The sequence below is a fragment of the Leptonotus elevatus genome, chromosome 4, assembly GCF_054856555.1.
Source record: "Leptonotus elevatus isolate MCC_2025b chromosome 4, RoL_Lele_1.0, whole genome shotgun sequence".
Classification (NCBI taxonomy): domain Eukaryota; kingdom Metazoa; phylum Chordata; class Actinopteri; order Syngnathiformes; family Syngnathidae; genus Leptonotus; species Leptonotus elevatus.
In genome coordinates, this window is record NC_141242.1 from 24930057 (window position 1) to 24957120 (window position 27064).

General features: G+C 40.1%; 2 protein-coding genes across 2 annotated transcripts; both read right to left on the reverse strand.

Moving 5' to 3' along the window:
* Positions 1-889: 889 nt before the first annotated feature.
* On the reverse strand, positions 890-12886 carry chmp1a (charged multivesicular body protein 1A). The gene is made up of 7 exons (XM_086074075.1): positions 12740-12886; positions 8985-9004; positions 8814-8891; positions 5384-5530; positions 4911-5039; positions 2872-3065; positions 890-1966 (listed from the first exon to the last, which is right to left on the reverse strand). Exons 1-7 carry the CDS (start codon positions 12744-12746, stop codon positions 1945-1947), a joined length of 597 nt encoding a protein of 198 aa, XP_085930201.1. The 5' UTR covers positions 12747-12886; the 3' UTR covers positions 890-1944.
* Positions 12887-24381: 11495 nt separating this feature from the next.
* On the reverse strand, positions 24382-25374 carry LOC147176359 (apelin receptor B-like). The gene has a single exon (XM_086074050.1). The coding sequence runs from the start codon at positions 25357-25359 to the stop codon at positions 24382-24384; it is 978 nt and encodes a 325-aa protein (XP_085930176.1). The 5' UTR covers positions 25360-25374.
* Between the last annotated feature and the right edge of the window lie 1690 nt (positions 25375-27064).

Here is a 27064-nt window from a genome sequence, read left to right on the forward strand (position 1 = left end):
TAAACAAGTGGCCTTTGCACAGTCATCCCAATCTATTTTCAGTGCACACTGCTTTTCCAAGTACATAATGTAAAAGCAGGGGCACGGTGGTTGAGTGGCTAATACATCCACCTCACAGCTCTGAGGTTGGGGTTAGAATCCGGGCTCCCGGTGTTCTTGTGTGGACTTGGCATGCAAATTTTCTCTGGGTAATCAAGCTTCCTCTCACATTCCAAAAACATGTTTCCTAGCTTAAGTGAAGACTCGTAGATGTCTGCCAACTTTGTCTTGGTGTGTTTTGGCCTTTAGGGCCACTAGTAGTAACAAACCTATTCCAGCTGAGTTTGTGTGGGAGGCAGGAAGGACACTACCATGAATGGGTTGGTTGTTAGTTGTAAATGTTACTTTTATTTTGATTTTAACTCAGTTTTTCAGTTAAGGCACACACATTAAAAACAAATTCGAGCAGTCAAAGAAATTGTATACCTCATTCATTTTCTCAATGGGAACCAAGACACTTGTTAGCCCATTATCACAAGGATATTCTACATGGGATCAAACGCACCCTGTCAAATTCTTGTTAAAATTTTGAGGGCTGTGTTTATATTCGGTATCAGCAGTACCACCCTCTGCCTCAATTTGAGCCAGGAAAAACCCTAGAACTTAGGTGATTTTTTCGGGTTCTAGTCAAGTTCAGAAGCATCTCATAGTGTGCAGCGGCCCTTTAGTAGCGTTTATGTGTCTTTCACATGTTGGTGTGCGATGAACTTCAGGTTGCCCTCGGGGTGACAAATATGCAACTAATATTTGGTATGTGACTGGTCCAAGTTAAATTTGAGTGGAACATACAATGAGTAACTCACGATCAATGCCTGCATTTAACACACCAAACACTGAATTCAAATTCAAATCTGTGCTGGAGGAAAATGTTTTATTTTCGCAAGATAAACAAAAGTGCTGCAAAGATGAGGTTTCTCAGTATAAATAACACCCCCTTGTAAAAATGCACAAATGAAATACAGGAAACAGAAGCCAGCGGTAAAGCTGCTTGCTGTCACAGGTCAAGGCCTAAGCTTTTATCCTGACATCTGCTCTTGCACATTTCAAAGAATCCTTTAGAATAAAGAGCCTTGATTTAAAAAAAAAAAAAAAAGGGCAAACTTCTGTTAAGAAAACAGCTCACCTAAAATGTCACTTACGTGTACAGCTTCAGTATCATTTGTATAAATTATGTGTTATCCTCCATACATACTCATGGGTGTCTCACCGTCGAAATACAACTGATATATATGGGGATATTCACAGGAAAACAAAAATAATTGGTAAACTTTAGACAGCAAAAATAAATTGATAACGTGTTGATCGATGACACCCAGAGCAAGCTGTCATCAGTTCTTGTAAGGTGGTGTTGGCAAAAACATCTCTTCTTGACTTCGACAAAAAGTGTGCAGTGGCACTCTCTTTGAACAGTCCTTCAGGCACTTCAGAGCACTTCAATCCAGAGGATGGTATTTAACGCAGAAGGTGTAGATCGTGGCATGTGTGTTAATCAACAAAAAATACAATCAAACATGACTCACTGAAGTGTAACATAAAGATTGTTCTCTAGTGTATTCAATCAATGTTAAAAATATTTGGGACTCGGACAAACGTGATGATGAGGAGACTCCTAACAGACATTTGCAGGCCAACAATTTCTGACCAAAGCCAGGTACATAAGAAAAAAAAAAGTCCCACTCCTTTGTAATCACTATTTCTTGTGTTCTATACGTTCTATATGTATTGTTGTCTTTATACAGTTCAGAAAAAAACAAACATTTTGCAAATGTTTTTCAAGAAAGGGGGCACACGCCATTAGGCCAAAACAATAAAATGTTGCAGGAACAGTTCAGCACAAATGCACAAACACCGCCACCATCAAACTTGTCCTTTTTCCCCCCCCACACAGGTGTGACTTGTTACCTTTCAGTTCCGCAGAGCAGCCAGCCTGCAACAGGAAAAAGATCATATTCAAATGGCAAAAATTAAGATATGGGAAAAAATGCATCAGCAAACAGAAACAACAGTAGAACATCTTCATTCAAATGGCCACCAGGATCATGCAATTCAGAAATTGACAAAAATGATCAGAAAAATATTTTGCGTTTGATCATGAGACAAGCATGACATGACACAAATATTCCATAAATCTAACATCACAGAGCAATTTTTTCCTTTGGATTTTAGTCCAAATGTATCTCAAAAGATATTTGGTGATGTGAACTTACGTTTAAACCACACCCAAAATACTTTTGATGACAGTGAAGGAGTGGAATTGCTGTTGAATTTAAGTACTGCGCTGTAGATGTGTAAATGAGTTGTTTTCTGTCTGCATTTTCATTGTTTGTTGTATTTTCTTTAGCGAGAAGACCATGCCGTTTTATATTACGGAAGGCACATTCCATTTCCCTGTGTGAGAGAGACCGATGTCTTCTTTGCATCTAAAATGTGTTTGAGTTTAGTGAATCTCAGGGTTATTGCATCATAAACTGCTTTCTTGTAAGGGCACACAGTACTTTGACGAACTGCCGAAGCCTCCGCGCAGTGAAACGGAAATAACCGTCTTGCCGGCGGCCCTCCGGCAGCATGTGTCAGGCCAGCCACCACAAGGGTTGTTCATGGAGTTACTACGCAACGTGACATGAGGACTAACTTGAAATTCAAGATAAAAGCGAAACGTAATATTGTACATTGATAGATGCCAATGCCTTACATAACTTTTATTTTGAAGTTGGCCCTCGTTAGCAATCTTGGCGGCTGACTTGACTTTGAATTTAGACTACGCTGACTACTTCTTGGTTATTGTTTTATGTTACCAAAAATATTAGTTACGTTACCCAAATTGGCCCTTACCGTCTAGAAAGCTGGTCTTCCCTCTCTTGGCTGCGTGAACTCTCTGCACCCATTGAGGTGGATTCTGCAGGCAATTTGTTGAGCTGATCCATCACCTCCAGGCCATTTTCCTCCGCTATTTGGTGGATCAAGTCATCCACCTGTTCTTGTGGTGTTGTCAGTGTCATTGCAGAGCTCATGGAGTCTTCCATTACCTGGTGTTGGGGGGAAAACAAACAAACATGATCAGATGTCCTCAAAAACTTTGACTAAAGTGTCTGTAAAGACAGTTCAAAGCACATCAAATTAGGGCCGGGAAAAAAAGTCGACCAAGTCAGATAAGTCAACTTTAAAAATAGGTAGACTAAAATTTTCTGCCTCGAAGCTCCGCCGGAACCATTGTTTGGGCCGTCCATGTTTTATACATGGACTTTTTTTTTTTGCAGATGCTCGCAGTTTTGAATTGGCGGCTGTGATCTGATCTTTGTTTCTTCTGTTAGTGCAGCATTTATTTGTCTGCTTAAAGGGATACTTGAGGCATTTTCATCAGTAAAGAGTTCATATTTTGTCCAGAATTAATTTGACAACTTCATTATTTTTATTAATACCTTTAAAAACAAAATGTTCCACTTTCTGTTGACTGAAGATTACATCACCTGTGCTGAGGAAGTAGATGATGACCAATCATGGCTCAGTTTGCTGACCAAATTCAGAAACGGGGTGAGCCATGATTGGTTGTTACCTACTTCCTCAGCATAGGCTATGTCATCTTCAGTCGACAGCAAGTGGAAAAATTATCATTTAGAGGTATTAATTGTACATGAAAAATAATGAAGTTACCAAATTCATTCTGGACAAAATATTAACTTTTTTGCTGCTGAAAATGGCTCAATGAGTCAAGTATCCCTTTAAAAATGCTCACTGACTTCGGGGCATATTCTCCCGTTCGCGCTTAAGTCAATTGCTTATGTGCCTTTCTTACAATAACTTACTAAATACCCAGCGATTCTCCCATCTCGGCTTCTGACACTCATTATGTGCAACCTGAAAATAGGTGCGCAACCACCAAAGAGGCCGTGAGTTGGTGAAGTCAGAGGGTGGCCTTAATTTACCGAGCATGGAGTTTTCATCAGACACGAAAATTCCATAGAGATCCATTTTGAAAATGTTATAATTTGATTGTGAAATTAACTTGCGCGGTGGATCCCGATATTTTCACCGGTGACGCTCAGTGGCCTAGTGGTAGAGTGTCCACCCTGACCCTGGGAGGTCGTGGGTTCAATCCCCGGCCGGGTCATACCAAAGACTATAAAAATGGGACCCATTTGCCGCCCTGCTTGACACTCAGCATTATGGGTTGGAATTGGCGGGTTAGATCACCGTTCAATGAGGGGATGAGTCAAATGCGGAAAATGAATTTCACCCTGTTGGGTGTGTGTGACAGTCAGTGGTACTTTAACCTTAACCTAACGCTCATGCAGCTCATCTGCAGGCTACTTTAAAAGGAGTGTGTTTTTGCATTCATTTCTTGATGGTGCAAATTGAAAGTTACTTTGCCAAGCATACTGTGTGAGTATGTGTCACAACGCCCCCCCCCTAAAACTAATCTATAATTTACGCATTATTAAGATGACTGTATTGTTTGTGATGGGTGCTTCACCTAACAAGTCTCATCAGTATGTGGAAATACTCCCCACATATGAAAAAAAAACTGCTTTATTCAACATAACAGTGACGTCACGTTTCGGCCGTCATTGTAATATAGTAGGGGCACATGGGCAGTCAGTGAGCATATATGGGACAGGTGTGCCCCTACCGCCTCGTCCGCACGACAACACAAATCATCCGAGTTGGCTGGTGAGAGTCATCACTCGCTGTTTCGCCTTCAAGGAGGCGCTACTGCTTAGTATTAGTACTGCTTTGAATAGGCAATTACTCGATAGAATAATTGATAGGATAATCGATTTTAAAAATATTTCATAGTAACAGCACTACATCAAATGCTTGATGACAATACACAACAAGAAAGAAAAGGCTGCACAGGGATTGCAACCACTTACTGATGTGTGGACATCAAGGTTCTGGACTTGGCTTTCAAATTTATCCATGACAGCAGAGACCTTTTGTAGGTCCATTGAGTTCAGAGCTTTGTCAAGAGCCTTGGTCACCTGGCCCATGTTTTTAGTCACCTATGAGAGAAAGCATAAGATCAGATTTGTATCTATCATACACGACATCCCTGAAGTGATTATAGAACAGCAGAATAAGAAAAATGGGCTTGGTTATTTCCATGCGTGTCATCAATGTGGAATTTATGCATTTATATTTACAATGAATGCTCTTATTCTATTTCTGTCACTAAAGTTCTGTAGATCTGTAAAGCGCTGAAGAATGTGACAAGTCTCCCGAGTGCTAAGAAAAGTCATTTATGTTTAGCTTATCACAATTGCACAAATTGGCTGAGGGCAGAAGATATTGCATGCACAATTGGACATATATTCCAAATTCCATTAAAATGTACTGCTTCACTTACTGATTTCATTGTGACAGCGGTCTGGACTTTAGAGGCCACAGCGTCAATTCGGGATGCCATGCGCAGCCAGTTCAGACCTTCATTTTTTTTCCGGATGGCATTCTCAGCATAAACCTTAGCACATTCTACATTCTTCTGTTGCAAAGCCTGTAGCAAAAGCATGACACAGAAAGTTAAATATTAAAATGCATAAATTTAACAGCAGATGAGAAGCAACAATGTATAAATACTTTGTCACTGTACTTGAGTAATTTTTTCAGTAATTTGTACCATTTCAAAAATAAATACTTTCTACATATATCCATTGCATTTTTTACTTCATACTTTTTTAAAACAGGGTCGTTATTTTGTGGTAAATGTGTGAAAAGACCCGGAGGCTGGAAGTAAAAGCAGCAATGCTTCCTGGCTGCGCCAGTCATATGAGGCGTTGCACCCGGTCCCCGACATCCCAGATTGTGTTTGCTACCTCAAACTATGAGATGACACGCAATTGACTAGATTAGAACAACCTGGAAACATGAATAACGCAATGATTGTCGCCACTACACAAGACAATTTGAACGTGGTAAACACTGCAGACTGCCGGTTAACAATATAAAAGACGGGTTCAATCATGGCAGCGAGGAGTGGACTGAGGAACAAGCAACATGAGCGAGTGACACTCAACACTGTGTACTCACCACAGGATGAGTCAGAGGCTCAACTAACTGGCCGATATCCAATGAAAGTCCTCCAAACCCTGAATATAGTCGCAAAATTATTATAGTTTTGAGGCAGAATGTGATTGTGTTTGACTTAACCAAGTTAGTTGATTTTTATTCTCAGTCCTATTGCAAAACCATTGTCCTCTATTAACTTTTTATTTAACAACAAAATCAAATGAGCAACAATCAAAATAAAAACACACGAGGGCGTAATGTACTTGCCAACCTTTTTGAAATTGAGCACTACTTCTTGGGTACTGATTATGTGAATGGTTACTAGTTTGATATACACTTGTGAGGCTGCTTCAGGTCAAAAATACATGTCTACGGGTTATTCATATTATGGCTGCAAAAAAAAAAAAAAAGTGACAGCTCAAACTGACTTTTATTAATTTTTATCCATAAATTGAATATGAACTAGTTACAGGTTTGATCCATCACATGCCAGAAAATAAGCAAAAAAGTTGATCACTAGTCAGGTTTCCATCCAAATGTTTTGACATTTTTGTGACATGCTACTTAAGCCCGTTTCCATCCGCTCTTTTTTTGCAAATATGCACTGCGAGATGACGTTGTAGTAACGGAACTTTGGGACAGTGGGGAGTTGCAGGTGGGAATGTTGGTTTTGACGGACTGAACGGAAGTAGCTTGTCTTGTTGGCTTCCCTCCCCCATGTAAGTTAAGTATGTTGTTACATTGAGAGCTGATGTTAATAAAGCCATCTAAAATTGCAATAATGTTTATTTTTATTTTTATCAATTATAAAAAGAGTGACTACAAATGTGAGTGTGACGTAGTATCGGTCAAAACGTGTGACATATAGTATTTCCCACAGTTTTGAAATCTACTTAAAAAATCAAAAATATCTTGCACTGACAGATTGCCTTGTTTTTTTCCAATTCACACACGTCCTCACCCTGCATGCGCACACGCACACAGACGGATACACACGCAGTGCCACTGGTGGCTAACTGTAGGTAAACGAGCGCACCATACCATACTTGTCTCATGCATGCTAAAAAGAAATGGTAGCATGTATGCTCAAATACGGCAACAAGCATTCTACCATGTGTATAAAAATGGCAACTGGAGTAAAATATTGAGTTTAGTTGTACTTTATAATTAAACTATTTAACTCACGGTTCTCGCGTTATTTGTTGCTGTGCACTTTAACAGGCGTTCACAATCCGTTCACACACCGCGGTGCGGCCTCTCAGTTTGTTTTGGTGGATCGTTCCAATGCTTCTCAAGCGGTTAGATCCTCCCAGAATGATGGCAAGCCCCGACGTTTTCTTGCTTCCTCACCTTCCGAACCATGGATTCATTGATGTAGAATTATCTCGCGGCTGCTCTATTCCCATGTACAACCGCGTAACTGATAGATTGCAGTTTAAATTGTGCCTTGTAAGCACGTCTCGACTTTAAGCTGATGCCATTTACGGAGATCCGCCGAAGTTCGAGTCGTCAACAAAATGAACTAGAGGAGACAGGAGGTCACACTGCAGTCTGGTGTTTCATTTGATCTCTTTTTATTCACTTTCTCGTTCTATCTCCACATTCAAATAGATACACGACAACTCTCTACCCCCTTCACCGCCGCCCCTCCACAGTCCCAACACAGGCCAGAAGCCAACCAAGAACGAGCGTGAACCAAACCGGCAATCAGAAACTTGCGTTGGCTGGAAGGAAAACGTCTCCGGAACTCGGTGCACCCGACAAATTTAAGTGTGCCTTATCATTTTAAAATACGTAAAATTTTCTTGAAAACTTCTTGGACGGCGGCTGGTTTACTTGTGCGCCCCGCCCATGTATTAACATGGTGTGGGAATGGCTGGTATATCCGGTCTTGTAGTTGCTTATTCGCAAAACCTGTTTCCATCGCCAAAATGCGCATTTTCTTTTTTTTGGTACGCTTCAAAAAACACCCCCCCAAGCGTAAAAACTTTATTGCGAATTTTGGGCCTGGTCCTTAGGGGCCAGAGTCCTGCAGGTTTTAAATGTTTCCGTCCTCTAACACACCAGATTTTAATGATCAGAATCATTATCAGGCTTCTGCAGAGCTTGCTGATGAGGTGATGATATGATTCAGGTATGTTGGAGGGCGGAATTTAGCAAACATCTAAAACCTGCAGGATTCTAGCCCTCGAGTACCAGGATTAGGTCTTTCTTTAAAATTATTATCTGAAATTGTTATACTTTTTGTTGTTGAAATTTTATGTATCAAATGTATTAGTGGTATCAGTACTTGGGATTGGTGACTACTTAAGAACTTAATACTACTGTTACTGGTATGAAAAAAAAAGTGTTATCGGACATCCTTAATTTTTCAATTAAAGAAGGTGTCAAAACCGAATCAATTTATTTAACCTGGAATTCTAAAAAAAAAATAAAAAATTAAATAAAAAACTATCAAAGCACTGTGCATATATAACAACTAAGTTGGCATGCACCAGTGGCTTTCACATCACAAGTGAAAAAAATAAATATAAAGGATATTAAGACGCTATTTCTGCTGCATTTTATCAGACATGATCACATATGTGGTGCAATATTTGCTGCACAACCCTTTGTGCAAATCAGTCAATGTGAACTAAACTGTGCTCATTAAACCACTTGAAAACGTCACTATCAAATCTACTTAATCTGTTACAAATACTTTTTAACCCCTTACCTTTAGTGAATCTAAAACAAAGAAACAAAAAATTGCAATGTGGGATTTTGCTCACCTTTTTGACCTTAGCCTGCTCCTTTTCAGACTCCTTCTCAGCCTTTTTGGCCAGTCTCTCCAGCTGTTTGGAGGTGAACTGGTAACCAAAGAGAAACATAAGCAAGAAATGAATGTACATATGAGCCCCCCCACCACACACCCCGCCACCCACCAAATATTTAATACATACCTTTAATTGGAAAAGTGTGTCTGTGGCAAGACAAATGGGAAAAATTAGGGTCATATCAAACAGACAGGACAGTCTGCCATTTTAAATGGTAATAAAGGTAAATGAATCATAAAATAATTACATAGTGAATAGTAGCTACTTTTAAATTAAATTTGACTGAAGTGAACATAATTAAAATCATTCAATGCATGACCAATCCACAATTATATCTGATTTACCACACACGTATTTTCTAGATCAGGGGTGCTCAAGTTCGGTCCTCGAGAGCCCCTATCCAGCCTGATTTCCATGTTTCTCTTCACGTACACACCTGAATAATGATCAGGATCGTTATCAGGCTTCTGCAAAGCTTGCTGATTAGCTGATCATTAGATTCAGCTGTGCTGCAGGGAGGAAACATGGAAAACAGGCTGGATAGGGGCTCTCGAGGACCGAACTTGAGCACCCCTGTTCTAGATCATAGGTGTCAAACTCCGGTCCTGAAGGGCCGCTGTCCTGCAGGATTTGGATGTTTCCGTTCTCCAACACAGCTGATATATGATCAGCTCATCAGCAAGCTCTGCATAAGGCTGATAACGATACTGATTGGAATCAGCTTGTGTTGGAAGAGGGAAACCTGCAGGACTACGGCCGTCCAGGACCGGAGTTTGACACCTATGTCCTAGATGAACAAATATATCCGCCATTAACACAAATTTATTTTTTTAATGTGTGTGCATTTATAATGACTTATCATTAGCATGGCTCTAGACTGAGACCAATTTGGGCATCCAGGCACCCCAATTTCTCAATCGTAGGAGGTTGCATGGGTGTGACAATGCATTTTTTGTGAACAGAGTCAGACTCTGTTATACTTATATTCATATTAAATTTTCTACCTTTCAATGCCAGGACTCCCTTGAAAAACAGGTTTTTAATCTCAATGCCAGGACTCCCTTGAAAAACAGGTTGTTGTTTTTTTTATCTCAATGGGGTATTTCCCCCTGGTTAACTAAATACATAAAATAAATAAATACATAAATAAATGGACGGACGGACGGTAGTTTTGGGGGAAAGTATAGTTCTAAAAAAGTTGTTATTGAGACAGGCCAAGGCGAGTGACACCTACACACATAAAAGACAAAGAGCAAATAACTGGGGAAGATAAGAACCATTAAAAACTTCTTGCGGCTCCGCAAAGAACACGCACGGTGTAATCTCGTGGGGAGTTGGTCATGTTTTTGTCCGGGAGGATTAACGAAGGAACTCAAAGTCTCCAACTGCTGGACATTGGCGTAAACTTGGCGTTCAAATTGAAGTTCCGAGCAGGATTTGTGCGCTGGATGAGAGACGGCGAACAAGCTGTCACAAAACTGGGAGGCAGCGTCGGGCCAGTATAGATTGTGGGCGCCTGGGCTCGCGAAAGCCGGCATCATTGCTAAACAGCCGCACGGCAAGGAGATTGACTCCGGTAATCTAAGAGGGGGAACCTGGCATGTTTGAAGGAGAACTTGCTCATCTGTTCAATTTGGATACAGAAAATGAGTACTTTGATGGATTTGTGGATGAAGACTGGTATAAATAACGTGAGTACATTGTTAAATTGTTGAATAGAGTAGAACCAAACTGTTTTGCCCTTGCAACCGGTTTGTTGTAGCAAGCATGTGCCAATGCGGTGTGAGCTTTTATATATGGGTTACATTAAATGGCACACCAACATCAAAACCTTATCCCAACTGTGGAGCATGGTAGCATCACGATTTGTTCCCTCAGGGCCTGGAAAGCTTGCTATCATTTAAAAAAAGAATTCACAAATGTAATAAGATATTTTGCAGAATATGAAAAATCGAGGCCATCTGTCCAATAATTAAAGCTTGAAAGAGGATGCATGTTGCAACAAGACAATGTCCTGTCCAGTCCAAAACACAGAAGTGAATCTAAAATAGAATGGCTTCAGAAAAACAAAATACATGTTGTGAAGAGGCCCAGTCAAAATCCTGACCTCAACTTATTTGAGACACGGTGACGTCAAGGCAGCTATTCACAGTACTGTACACCAGACATCCCAGGAATATAGCTTTACTGTTTTGTAAACAGGAACGGTCCAAAATGTATCAGATTCCTAAGGATGTGCACGTTTGATCTGCAACTACAGTAAACGTTTGGTTGAGGTGATTGCTGCCAATGGTGAGTCAGACAATAAATACAAGGGTTCACTTACCTTTTCCTCCCTGTCCTGTGAATGTTTGCTGAAACTAACGATTACTTTCATAATCGGTTAATTATTTTGTCAATGAATTTGATTTTTTAAAACATGTTTTAATTTTGATCCCTATTCAAAAATTGGACACCGTTCAAAGTGACACAAATTAAAAACGTGGCAATTTTTTTTGGTGTTTTAACCGTTAACTATGTTTCTGCAAATGTCTTCTTTTTTTTTAAACAAAAAACAAAAAGATAGCCAGTCTGCTTTTATTGAGGACTATAGAAATCTGAGAATGTTCACTGTGGAAAGGCTGAAATTTGGAGGACTTGGGCAATTTGAACAAGATTCTCAAAAAATGTATTTATTGATAATCATTAGCGAATAATCGATTAACTGTTGCACCTCTACAATGTTATTTTCAATAAAAATGTGGGGAAGGTTGATAAAAAAAATTCCCAGACCGATACCAGTCACCAATACCGCTAGTACTTCTGATACATAAAATTCCCCCACAGCAAAAAACAAAACAAAAAAACATGCAATCTCCAACAATAGAGTTGCTATGGAGGACGCAGAACAGCTGGCACAAGACCGCCAGCGCTGGAAAAAAATGGTTCATGTGGTTGGCTCAACACACAGGAACGGGATGCCCTTTTCTGTTCCAGGAACCTTAGGCAAGCAACACCCCCCAAAAAATTATAAATTATTTTAAAAACAATTCTGAGATTGACAAATTATTTCAAAGACAATTCTGAGATGACGTCACAAGTCAAAATGGTGGTCAATTTGGCGAATGAAATCTCTCTGCTCAGTGAAAAGCATTGGACTTTGGATCGTTGTAATTTGATTTGTGAGGATTATTTTGATTTTAAAATGTGATGAGATTGACTACTGCCAACCTGTGTGGTTAGTATGAGTCACAGGCAAAAGGAATTGTCGACATAACACAACATTCCTTTCTAGTTCCTAATCGAAAAAGGGCCACAAGAGGGTATCTGATCTGGTATTGGCCCATCCCTAAAAATATGAAAACTAATTGTTTGTGCGGTCTTAATTTAAGCAAACTATTGTTAATTTATTCTTGTGATTTTTATTATGATCAGACATTTTATGACGAAATTACGCAGAAATTCCGAGGGTTTACATACTTTTCCTCCCACTCTCCACATTACATCAACACATGACAGATGGCAACGTTCTGGCATAAATATTTTGTGCAATTTTTAATTCCTGGCGCCATCCATTGTCTGCACTACAGGAGCAAGGAAGAGATTAATTGCAAATGTTTACGTGTGATGTTTGTCGAAGCGACAACTTAAATAACTCTGCTCAAAGACTCGGGGAGACAAGGTTAAAACGTTAACGAAAGTCTCAAACATAAGAGAAAGTTTATACATTATCTGGCACCTTGTCATTATTGGAAACAAGATGTATTATTGACATGAAATGCTAACACGACATCTTTGCTAACTATCTTTCCAAGCTAACAAACAAACACAAAATCCTTGTGTCGCAAAACAGTTATGTTCCTGTGACGGTTAAAACTATAAACTGTTAAATAATAACCTACCGTCCATGTCGAAACGCAAGCCTGATTATTTATTGGTGAAAAACGATAACCGCCTTGAATTGTTTAGCTTTAGCCAGTACTGTGCTCTACAACACTTCCTGGTCTAAAGGTGACGTAATCAGCTTCTTTGCGAGCGTGCCTCCCGTTCGTTTGATTCATTTTCTGGGGTAATACTGCCACCTGCTGTCGACAGAATATTTCCCATCGTGTCCTTCTTTGGCTGAAGTGTCCCACGCATAGGCAGGCAGAGAGAGGCACAGATGTTATCGAGTTGTGGCCAGTGGGGGAAAATCATGCCTTGACAGCTCCGGAACAACGCCTAACAAACACAACATCCACCTGCGTAAGTGTTCACCAGCATAACGTCACTCTCTAATATAATGGCGTAAATGGCTACCTCTGCTCAAAACGGCTACATCCTTAGATCATAGATCATTCAGTACCAGCCATTTTCAGCAGTAAAATGTTTTTTTGTTCAAATTACATTTGATAACATTATTTTTCATGTACAATTAATACCTCTAAAAACAAAATTTTCCTACTTTCTGTCGACTAAAGATGACATCACCTATGCTGAGGAAATAGGTAACGAGTCTAACAACCAATCACTTCTCACCTTTTTACACAACAACAACAAAACACAAAACAAACTTCTCACCTGTTTTCTGGTTTTGGTCACCTCAAATCTTCTTCCTACATTCACCAAACAAACCAAGATGTAAAGTATACAATTAGACATTAAAGCTAATCCAACTGCATCATGAGACACAATTGTGTCTTCAATTTAAGACTACTATTTTTAGCACATTCCTATTCATTCATGGTGTTTTGTTACCTTTAACAAAATAGCCCCACAAACGTTGCATTCATTTATAGAGACATACAACCAGATGCAACTTAAAACAAAAATAATGAGCATTTATGTCATTATTTCAACACAAATATGCAAGATTTTCATTCAAATCACCTCAGAATTGCATAATCGCATAAGGTTGCTGTTCATAGATGACGTGACAAAATGTTGTTGTTTTTTAAAAGAAAAGAAAATAGTTATGACAAATCATACCATTAAATCGCTTTAATATGTGATGTTTAAGACGAAAATTCCAAACATTGCTGCACAACTTGCAAGAAGTGGCAGCGTGATGTAAATAAATGCAGATAGTATCAAGAGCAGTTTTTCAAATAGACAGCTTCCTATTAACTTTCTGTCCAAAATGTGCCTGCAACGCCACCACCAGACTTCTGCTGCATTCGAGGAAGTTGGGAAGTCGGATTTAGAGCTCCAGTGGTCACGTGATACTCGCCCTTTACTGTGGAAGGATGGTAGCGGAGCCGCGTGAATGGACTACAATGGCTAGTAGGGATAAAACTGGCGTTTATTTGTCAACTTTCCTTTCCGTCCAAGTGAATTCACACTCACTTGGATGAAAAGGACATGATATACATGCGCAAGATGGACAGTGGAGGATATTACCGTTGCCTATAAAGTGCCAGGAGTGTTGCCCCCCCCCCCCCCCCCCCCCCCCACTCTCGATTAAGGCTGGTGGAATTTCCCCCTTACTTAGACTGGAGCGCTTGCGATCATACAAAGATTTTACAAGTTTGTACAAGCCGGATTTATTTCCCCTTTATTATGTGTGGTCAAAATGCCATCGAAGTTAGCAGTTTCACGCAAGTCTTGCTGTGTTATTTAGCCATATTAGCAATTTAGGATCTGTTGTGCTGATTCTGCCCAGTGCCGTCATTTGTGCCGTAAAATATATTATTTATGCTGCTACTGCTGCTTGTTGTGGGATCTGGTCCACAACAGTTATTTGTCCTTGTAAAAGTGTGGCGTTCGCCATTACTCAAAGTATTGGACACTGCCAAAATGGCGGCATCACAGTGCATTTTGGGACGTGACGACAACATCTGGATCTTTAAATTCCACTTGGATTCTTTCAGTTCCGACCTCAAACTGTTCGAGGCAAATGTAGACAACAAAGCTGATTCCGATAAATTGTTTGTTGTTCTGGTTAACGCAGTCAATCCAAATCATGTTGTGTTACAAGAGACTATTTACAATGTTGTAAATTATGTTTTAACATTCACGGTCTGTGTGTCTATGGGGTCACCATCGTCGAGTGACTTCGTAACTCGGATTTCCAAGTTCATATGGGCGTTCCGTGCATACTTGCTGGTATGAAGTCGGAAAAGTGTGACTAATGAAGTGAATTAATTTAATTATAACCGTTTGATTTATAATATTACTATTTAGAAGTGGACATAACTGCTGTAATTTACTCAGTATGTCTCTGTGTGAGAATTCAAGGTGATGTGGGGGGTTGAAGCGAATGTGTTAATTAGATTCCTTTGTATTTTACAAACCGGTTGAGCAGGAGGGGGGTTTGGTGACATCTCTTCTTGCTCTGAAAACAACGTAAATCTTTATCTTGTGAGTGAGGGGGAGCATTTTGGCGATGTGTATTGATGTATCATGTGACTGTCTGAGAAGGACAGGAACGGCTGAGGATTGGCAGAAGAAGACGGGGAGGGGTTTGAAGAGTCACGGAAGGATACTAGTGACTGGAACAGGGGGAAGGGGACACACATGAGGGAGAGCATGGCGGCGTTTGGCCGACCTCATGTGTCCATAAGCTTATGTAAAAATAAATCCTGATTTCACCGGTCTCATTGTCTGAGTTTGATAATCAACATTATGAACACGGGAAAACAAAGAACTATTTTCCAACACTACCCACCTACCTCAGCATTTGCGCAGCATTTGTGGGCGGACAAAAATATCAGTTGAAAGTGAATAGCAATCAGTTAAAGGCTGTTTAGCTCAACTATTCAGGGCACGCTTGAACCATCGTGATAAACAAGTGTCTCGCAAGAGGAATCTCGTGTTTGCGAGACCTTGCTCAAATCCTCGCCGAAGCGTAAAGAAATATCACTCATGTGCCTATATTATTCAAATATGGATTTTTGAGCATCCTAAATTCAGTTTAATAAGTAATCGAAGGCATTAAATGACCAAACTGGTTTTGGTTTGTATCTGATATTTTGTAATGCTGTTGTCATAGTATCAAAAATATAATTATAAATCCAAACACTGTGTGAGAATTGGTCATTTTAATCAAATCAAACTTTATTTATATAGCACCTTTCATACATAAACATATTTGATTATTGATCTATTGATCTATTGATGTGATTTTACAAGCAACTTTGCCTGTTTTTTTTCTCTCAGTGTAACTTACTTTACTCCAGGCTTTTTGTGTATGCTACAGTAATACCCTTTATTTTAGACTATTGTAATTAATAGCTTTTATTTTAAGATTTATTCTATTTATTGTAACCTGATAACTGATTGCATTGGGGGGACACTGGAAAAAAAGAGATGGGAACTCCAAATGTAAACATTATTTTTTATTCACAGAGGACATCCAGTTTGCCTGACTCTTCCCCAGTGACCCCAACCCTAGATCCAAGTGCCTCAAGATGACCCTGGCGCTGCATGTTGAGCTCCTCCAGGTTCGTCAGGCGACCTCCCAGGAACCAAGGCCAAGAGTACCTTCATGCCTGTCCCAGAGGGTCACCACTCTTCATCTGGTGCTGCGTGTTCAGCTCCAGATTTCAAGCAGCTCCTCACCGAAACACACCCAACTCCTATGCCACAGATTCCTATGGAAAATGCAGCAAACTCTATGCAAGAACTGAACTTGTATAAAAAATACATTTAACCACTGTCAGGGTAAGATGGTTTCTGTATACAAAAAATTATGTAATGATGAATAAAATAAGCAGGAAACGTCGCATGCAATGGAACAAGTCTAACTTCACCACAATTAGTGATGCACCGAATATTCGGCCACTGAAAAATTTCGACCGAAAATGGCTATTTTTGCCATTTTCGGCATTCGGCCAAAATAAAATCAAAGCCTAAAGAATATGGCCGAAATAGGTTGTGGTGACGCAAGTAAAAAAACGCTGCAAGCAAGCGTCTGTTTGAATTAAACAGCAAACGCGGAGGTGTGTGTCCGCCTCGCTTCTCGCTGGCTTTTCACCATGTGAGTTTGCACAGGTTGGTCGCAGCAGCTCCCGGGGTCATTGCGCACACAGGAGGAGAGGGGCGTCGCTTGGTGTACGTTTTAAGCGGGTCGAAAAAAGACAAATGCCGTGTACTGCATACTGCAGTACAGGTGAGCCACTCTTTCTCCTGCAGCGCCTTCCCTTTATTATTATTTTTTTGATAAGAGCCCCTCGAACGCTTCCACTTTTTCACCGGCATCCCGGTGAAAATACTAATATAGCTAATGCTAGCACTATTGCCATCAACAGTTTTAAACACGGAAACACCGCTATCTCCGGGTAGCGACTGACCTGTACAGGACGTGCGTGACTTCCCAAAGCCGATTAGCTGGTGCAAACAAATGTATGTATTTATTTTTAAATGTGCGGCGCACCTTGTCCTGCCGCACGCATCTGTGCCTGCCTGTGTGAACTCCATTGATTATAAAGTGCAATTGCTCCACCAGAAAATGCTCAACCAGATGCTCATTTGATTTTATTTATTTGTATCAGGGACAGTACATATTAATAAACATTTCAGTAAATATGCCAGAATTAGCCATAAGGCTATTTATCATCTGCAGCCCCGAGACATATCGTAAATGTCACCCTAGTAAAATAAAAAATAAAATACACAACAATAACAATACATTCACGAAAATACTATTAAAATGTTAAAATTATTATTATTATTTATATTATATTATTTTCATAACAAAAGCAATACATTTACTAAAATGTACATTAAAACCAACCAGGGATAAACAAATACAGAAAGCATTAGTGTTGACATTTCTGATGATCAGTTAACCATTTTTTAAGTTCAAACTTAAATGTAATGTATGTGTCTAGATTTCTGATGTGAACAGGAGTGAGATTCCACTCGGTAGCAGCTCGGACAGAGAAAGCAGTTAGACTAAAAGCACTTTTTCTAAAGGTAACAATATAGTCTCCGCTTGCTGCACCTATGGTCAGTTGTTCGGATGTTAATGAAATGGCGGAGAGGGGGGATGACCATGAATGATTTTATAGATAAGACATAGATATTAATATTTGACCATGTTTTCCTAGGTGAATAACTTATATTTTTGTAATATTGGACAATGATGTGAACAATCTTTTTTACAGTTCGCTTGTAAAGTAATTGTAAAAGTTTCAAGGATGTAACATTACCTTGAGACCACAGTAGGTGATATGTGAAAGGAAGCATATACATTTTTGCTGCCTGTGTTGACATCTGATGGAGAACATGTCTAAAATTATTGAGGTTAAAATAGACACGATTACAGACCCTTTTTACGTGTGCTTTAAATTTTAACTGTGAATCAATTAAGACCCCCAGATAATTGTAATTGAGAACGATTTGGAGCCTTTCCCCTAAAACAAAAACGTCAGGCTCATCATTAACATTGTTGCTTGACTTAGTGAAAAACATTGCCACAGTTTTAGATTAATTTAACTGCAAACAGGAGTGTTTCAACTAAGCTGTGATGTAAACTATGGAATTGGAGAGCTTCTGAGCCACCTGAGAGACATTATTGCCATGAATATAAACAACAGTGTCATCAGCAGACATTTGAACGGCTACATCAGCACAGACAGACAGATAGAAGGTCATTTATATAAAGTGAGAACAACAAGGGCCTTAAAATTTAGCCTGGGGGAAGACCGGTGGAGAGATTAAGGGCTGCTGATCTCCATGACTGGACTCTGACATGTTGGGAGCGGCCAGAGATAAGACTCAATCCACTTGATTGCATTTGGGGAGTAATTAAAACGGCATCATTTTGACAACATGATTATGTGATTGACAGTGTCGAAGGCCTTTTTGAGATCGAGGAACACAGCACCAACAACCCCACCTCGATCAAGCAAAGCTCTGATGCTGTCAGTGAGGAAACAGGTGGCAGTCTCTGTAGAATAACTAGCTCTAAACCCAAACTGCATGTAATGGAGAACATAGGTTGTGGTGTTTAACTCTTTGAACGCCAAAAACGTTTAATAACGTTTAGTAAAATCCAAATGAGTGCCGCCAAAGACGTTAAAAAGACGTTCACTATGTTTTTTGTTTTTGTTTTTTTTAACGGGTGGAGGAAAGCCTTGGCAAACTGTGCTGAAAGTATCAAGCAGGTCGAGTTAGTATAATGACTATTTTTGGGCACTAGATGGCAGTGATGACTCTTTTTGGACAAGATCGGGTAGGAGTCAGGAGAAGGCGTGAGGCGGAGCTCGAGTGTTGAGGGGAGAATGGCTGAGGAAGCGAAAATGGCGACCGGTTGCAAGCAGCTCACGCTTGAGCATTTTTTTCAAAGACGAAAAGCATCGACCAATGCTAAAGAGCACATTGATGATGATGATGGTGACTCCGAGGTTGACGCCGAAGTTGGAAGCGTTGACGCCGAAGTTGGAAGCGTTGACGCGGCGGCTTCGATCGCGTCGTAAAGCCTCACCGGCTAGCGATGCTAATGGCGGAAAACGAGCACTTCTGCACAGGCGGACGTTCAATCGGACGATGAAGAGTACCCCGAGTCCAATGCATATTCATCGGAGGAGTGGGTACAGTCTGATCACGGAGAAGACACTGGTTCTGGACTACGATGCCACCATCAATGGAGTGGATAAGATGGATCAGAACATCTCTTACCACCCGGTAGAGGAACTGAAGGACATGAGGAAGCCAGACGTAACACCAGGTCACCGTATCATGATCCTGAGAGTAGACTTGATGACAACATGGCCAAACACACACTGCAGTATATACCTGCTACTCCCCGGAAAAAAAGGCCGGCAAGAAAGTGCACGCGAAGGGGCAATCGCAGTGAAATTAATCTGTGGTGCAAATCCTGCTGCGTCCCCTTGCACGCAGGGGAGTTTTACACAATATACCTCATAAAAAGAAAAACTGTATAGTTGAAACATTCACACAATTGTAAATAGTACCACAGTTGCACACATTTGTAAATAGTTTGCCAAATTGTTTTGTCAAATTGTTACACTGTTGAATGTAAATAAACATATTTTGCTATCAAAAAACACTTTCTCATTGTTGGTGGTAGTGTTTTACAGAAGTAAAGCACTGTTTAGATGTTTGTGGCATCATTCATGGAAAAAAAAAGGTGTCAAATTCACTATAGTGCATGAAATAATATCATTTCACAAAAAGCTTATTTTGGTCCAAAACAGAGCATTTGGGTGAAACTAACCTATTTTCTATTGTTGATTACTGAAGAACGAAATAAGGTAGAAACAAACTTTTTTTTGCCAATATTTACAGAAATAGTCGCGGTAGATACAACTGCGCGATAATCTCCTTCCTAATTCCACTATGGTTTGTAGCACTGTATGTTTTTCTATGCTGCCCTCGCACTGTGTTCTTTCTTTGGGCCCATGGCGAAGACAATTGTCGTGGAAAAATCAAAATGCACTCGCGAGTATGGAGCACCTTCGGGAGTATTAACGATCTGACTAAAAATGAGCAGCGCGTCGTCTCAACTATCGCAACGTGAGCATTCGGCATTGCTCGGCTTCGCTCGGCTTCACTCGTCTACCCGTTTCCAAGGTACATTCGGCTTAGCTTGCTTTGTTTGGGTGTTCAAAGTCCGAAAATTAGTTAGAACTCCGAGGCATTTTTTACTCAGATTTTTTGGTTGAAGTCCGAATTGTACAAGTTTCGAGACGTTTAAACTCCGAGGTTACACTATATTTGCCTAAATTGTCTATTGGCTGAACTGGCCCAGATCTGTGGCCACAACATGTGAGAAAGCACGATGTTTGTAAATGAGAATTAGTTCTCAAACATTTTACCTGGTTAAATAAAGGTTAAAATTTGTGGAAAGGCAGTTGTGTGCGTTTTCGCATGTGCATATCAGGCAGGGCAGGAAACCAAGTGGTTTTGCCCCACTGGTAAGAGGAAACAGAAGCAGAAGAATAATTGCACATTTCCTTTGCAGAAGTTGCTAATGCATTAGGATCCCAGCACCAAGCACCTTGTGTGTGTGTGTGTGTGTGTGTGTGTGTGTGTGTGTGTGTGTGTGTGTGTGTGTGTGTGTGTGTGTGTGTGTGTGTGTGTGTGTGTGTGTGTGTACTTGTACATACTACATTGTGAGGACCAAAATACGTCTTCAACCAACAGATTGAGGACATTTTTGTGAAGTGAGGACATTTTGGCCGGTCCTCACAACTCAAGAACTCTTTTGGAGGGTCAAGACTTGGTTTTAGAGTTTAGGTTTCAATTGTGTTATTGTTTAGGTTAGGGTAAGGAATAGGGGTAGGCAATCATTTTTGATGGTTGGGGTTGGGTGAAGGGGCTAGGAAATGCATTATGTCTATGGATGTCCTCACAACGCGCGCGTACGTGTGTGTGCTGTTATTTATTTAGTCATTTATTTATTTAGTCATTTATTAATTTTTAATTTTGGCAGTTTTGTTCCATACTGCCAAGACGAAATGTTATTCAAATGAGGGGGCGGTCCTAAGCGTGTATTGGGTTGGACTCCGCCGTTCAAACTGCCTTTCATTGGTCGAGTGAGCGGCTCGATGAAGAAGGAAGTCTCGCCGGTTTGCATGGAGAGCTCCAGCAATGGATGACTATCTTGTCCACTGTCACCACAATTTGCGACTTGAGTTGCTCGACAACAAGTCGAGGTGACAGTCGTTCATTATATATATATATATATATATATATATATATATATATATATATATATATATAAAAAAAAATTTTTCAAATTATATATATATTTTTTATCCGTTTTTATTTTCACTTTCATTTATTTATTGAATCATTTATTTATTTTGAATTTTGGCAGTTTTGGTCCTCCATATAATTCTGGAGTTAATCTATATTAATATAGATTAAAATGCTTCATTTGGATTTTTATGAAGGCAGCATGTGTTACCGAAATAATGACACTTGCTGATGATAAATAAGTATTTTACTTGTATAAAAGATAGATGAAGTTAGGCCAGACTGTACATGAGCAGTCTAATTAACAATGTCAATCAAGTCTGTCTGACATGACGGGAGGCAATGAGACCAGTCCAGGGATGGAGTGACACAAAAAAAAAAAAATTGGCCCTGTCATTTTGATTTAGGACTCCCGGCCTGGCACAGCCCGCCCCAACTCCTGACCACACCTGACTACCACGAAGCTGTGCCACTGATGTTGATTGGTTCAGTTTGCTATCTATATTGCAAATTGATGAATGGTTTGCTCCCTCTTAATTGTGGGCTGGTCTGTTGGGTAAAACTGAGGAAAATTATCATAAATTAATTAGCACCACATCTGCCCCAAACGATGCTGGCATCCGACCTGTATGCCAAATGGCTTGTCTTCATTTTAAATAAAACTGTGTTGTACACCTTTGGGTCCCTGTTGCGGGGTTCGCTTTATGCTGTGTCCCTTCCCCGGTCACCACATTGAACTTATTAGATATTTATTTATTTTGGTTTAGCACACAAGGCATTTTAGTTCTCATTATACATTTCCTTTTATGGTTCCACTCTGTCCACTAATAAACAATGAAACAATGTTGTTTAATTAATGAACACAAACTTTCAGTCACCTGACCTCTGAGATGGCTAACAGCCCTGAACTACGTTCATATTTGTACTTCCTGGATCGTGCGTTGCGCCGACTGCAGCGTCTCGTCACCGGTGATGTGTGTCAACCCATCAATGTATTGTAGCGTTGGTGAAATCAGCTAACAGCACTTTTTAATCAACAGTTTTCAATTCACAAAACAGCAGGCTATAACTACGCAACACACACAACAACCAATCGTGCATAACTTCCAACAACAGTCTGATCCCTTTACGGCCCGTCCAGACATTTGGAAACTAACCAACCTGCGACCCACCCCAAAGGCGACACTGTCCCCTACTTTAACAAGAACCTCGTCCCGAGGGGGTCACATAAAACATACATCCAGTGTTTATTTAGTGTTTATTTCTGAATTAAAACTTTGGCCTCCACCTTTAAGATGTATGCTTCGTCTTACATCCATGAATATGAAGTAGAGCTGTCAAACGATTAAATGTTTAATCAGATTAATCACCTTTTAGAATTTTGATTAATAACGATTAATCGCTTAATTAAAAAGGCTTTTTTCTTCAACATTTTTTTGCCCGCTAAATTTAAAGAGCACCGGTTATGTGTTAATTCTTTTGACATATAATGCTATAAGGACGTCGTCAACATTTTTTGGTCGACTGTACACCGCTCATCATCCTCTTTTTATAAATCAGTTAATTACTTGCATAATTTAAATTGGAAAAAAATGTCTTCAATATTTTGTCATGAACAAATATTCTGAATGTCATACACAAACATTTATTAAATGCTTTACTGTAATGCATGTAGTTATGTTAATTGCTCAAACAAAACCTGCGTGCTACCTTTAATGTAACCATTCACTGTCAGCTAAAGGATGGTCTGTGGTCAAAATTAATAATGTGATTAATCCGTGTTAATACATATTTAATGCGATATTTTAAGTAAGTAAGTTCAGTATTCTTCCCATTTTGGCTACGTTCTTGTAGGTTAGCAAGATGCTAATAAACAATCCTGTTTAGCAATAGAATGTGCGTGTACTAATGTCTTTGCTAGAATGGTCATGTCCAGTTACAGCAAAAGATATATAACATTGTGTCCTTCCTATGTAAATTAGATGTGCTTTTTATTTTTTTGCCAGGTTTTTTTCTCCTTTTTTTTTTCCATTATTAGTTTTAAATAAAGACTCACATTCAGGGGAAGTGGCTGTGCAGGCTTTCTGCTACAGATCCATGAGGAAGCACGAAAAACCTCACTCTGAAAATGTAGACTTGAATTGCTTTGTCAAAGTTTGAGTTAACTTTCAAAAGGTTCAAGTTCAAGATGTTTTCCGAAAGCTGTGACTTCAAGCTTTACAGTGCCTGTTGAGTTCAATATCTTTTATATATTTTTGGAATGTGTGGAATGTGCTTTGAATGTGTTTGATGTTGTGTTTAATGCTGTGTTCAAATGGAATCCCGTTGATAAGATTACCCTCTTATGTATTTAGTAAATAAATTAGTAGTAAATATTATTTACTGAGTAAATAATATTTACTATTTGTTCAGGATACAGTAACAAATAACAACATTAAATAATGACTGTCAATGATCTATCAACAGATGGTCCTCAGGGACTCTCATCCTGTTATTATGGTGCGGGGCAGATGCTCATGTGTGGCTGGGACAGCCCTGTGCAACCATACGGTTACCCTGCTCTTTCACACAGTATGAACAGGAAATATATGCAAATTCAGCAATTTTTATAATGACGTCATGGACATTATTGGATTAAATAAGATATTCTATAAAGCAAAGACCACACTACGAGAACGGAAAAAATATACATGAGTATTACATTATTTGTTTGTTTTTTCTTGTTACAGTCATGTGCAGGTGAGGCTCTGTCTCCCCTGACCACACAGCTCTGCATTCCACAAAGTCTACTTTATGCTTGCTTCCTTGAAATTTGTCCAATAGCTATCAATAGGCAGTAGGCCCAAAAGTCAAGAATCTTGAAGTAAGAAACTAGCGTTGATTGAGTCCTGCAGGCACGCTAGCGCTTGGTGGATGTCTTGCGGAGCTTCTTGAGGTGAAGCAGGCGCAGGCACTGTGACCTGAAACGCAAGTCTAAGAAGGCGTAGAGGAAGGGGTTGAGGCAGCTGTTGGCAGATGCCAGGGTGAAGACATACGGGAAGGTCAGACTGAGGAAGCGCTCAAAAGTGCAGGTGGCTGGGAACAGGCCCAGGTGATAGAGGGCTCCTGTGATTCTGTACACATGGTAGGGCATGCAGCAGGCAGTGAAGACCACCACCGCCATGATGATAATCCTCAAGAGTCGCCACTTGCGTTGGTCCTCCTTGTGCCGGATGTTGAAGTGGCGCATCACGGTATAGCCAATCAACCCGTAGCACACCACCATGACCAGGAAGGGGAGCAGGAACCCCAGGGTGCTCAACATCAAGCTGAACCCTGCATTCCACAGCCTCTCTTGCTCCAAACTGGTCGCCACTCGGCTGAGGTCCAGGATGCAGAAAGTTTGGTTGCTGCTCGGGTCTTGCAAGGTGGTGGAGAACACGAGGGTAGGCACAGACAGGAGGCCCGACAGCATCCAGGCGGCGGCAAGGGAGGCGCGTATATGGCCGCGAGTGCGCAGGTGGGTACTGGACAGCGAGCGCACGATGGCCAGGTAGCGGTCAAAGCTCATGCAGGTGAGGAGGAAGGCGCTGGTAAACACACTGAAGAGAAACATGAAGTTGTTCATCTTGCACATGACCACCCCGAAGTACCATTGGCGACCCATTATGAGGTGCACCACCCACACGGGCATCGTGACGATGAAGGCCAGGTCAGCCAGGGCCAGGTTGCCGATATATATGGTGGCCGCCCGCCACTTCGCCCTCACCCGCCAAACGGTGAAAAGGACCACGCTGTTGCCTGTCAGGCCCAAGATGAAGATGAGCATGAAGATCACTGGGAGGAACGATGTTGTCACCGGCCAATCGGACAAATCGCATCTGATGTAGGTTTCCATCTCCTCGAAGTCGACGTTGTAACTGCTCTCGTCGGCTCTGTGGCTTTTCTCTCTTAGGCTCGGGGTTGCGTGTGTTGCTGCTCGTGGGATCTTACACAAGCCTCTGAGCTCGTGCACCCACCGCCGTTCACAACACCACTTCCCCATTCCAAGTAGAAACACGTTCACACATTTGTAAATTACTGCAGTGAAAAACACCACACCTATTATTTGATTTTAACCTCAATAATCTATTTTTGCAACTGTCTTACAGTGAAGCAAACCAAGTATTTCAAATGCTCCAAAATTAGTACAATTAAATCAGATTTTTTAGTTAAACCTGTTTCTACTTCCTGTCCCCCCCCCCCCCCACACACACACAAATTAGTTGCCTTGAAGGTTTTAAGTTGTCATAATTATATTTTCAGTTACATTTTGGATCTAAGTAGGACATCGATGCTCACTCAACCGGTTGATATAGACCACAAGGCATTGTGAGTATGAAAAAAAATGGTGCGAGCAAAAGCAAAAGCGCGTGAATGGAAGCAATACTTTACTACGGAAATAATTAGTTTTAGCTGAAAATGTGTACAACAAAGGAAATAAAATACAACTTTAGAACATTTTCATTCACAACAAATTGTCGGCGATTACATTTTTTTTAAATAATTGGTGGTCAATATGTTCGATTTTGAAACCCCTCCAAATACTCTCCTTAAGGTCTCTTATTTTCCTTTCCCAGCAGCCCAAAAGTTGAAATTGTTGTTAAAGTGTACGAAAATAAGTGATGAATCAACAATGTTGCTAGCACAGCTAGCATAGCTAGTGCGGTCGGGGAACTAGCTACTTGATTTAAATCATTCGCTTGGTGTACAATGTAATAATAGAGGATACCTCTCCTGGATCATTGTTTGACTCTGTGGTATTTAAAAATTACCCAAGATTCTTCACCTCGAATTCACAATTGATAAATGCACATAGCAACCAATAAAAGCCGAAAGTAAAAAAAAATTTTTTTTTCTTTTCTTTATTTCTTTTCTTTTCTCTAAAAAGAAAAGAAAAGCCGAAAGTACAGAAGACGGAAGAATGTCCTTGTTTTGAGAGCCGTCCTACCTCAGTTGCCATGTAGTCCGCTCCGTGCATTGCAGGCAGTAACATCGGCAAATATTTGTAGTCCAATCGATTCCACTAATCAAACGTTTCAACGTATACTGCTGCAAAGAGTGTTGGGCTAAATCTTCCGCATACATCTTGCTTACACAAGTAACGTTAGAGGAAACTGGGGGTGACATTCATCGATAACAAAAGAACATTCGGTGTAAACACAGCTTAGTCCACTGAAAAGTTGAGGGGCAGACTCGCATCCCATGACGTCAGTGAATATTATCTATAGTGAATTTATTTAGCATAGCTTGTCGTAGTATAGAAATTAGTTAGATCGTAGTTTGTTTGTTTTTTTGGTCGGTTGGTTTATTGAACATATAAACCCATTACAACATTTGAAATATAAGTTTAAATGAAAATAAAAAATTGAAGAAAGAAAATAATTGATCAATAATGTCATAATTTACATGTAAAAGTAGTAGGATGAAGTACAAAAACTTTTTTAGTCCTACTCCCTATTACTTCTATCACGTTAATGTATTAAAAGGAACCCCGACTGTCATGACAAGTTTGCTGCTATATTATTTATTTGGTTGTTACTAACATAACTATGAGATAATTT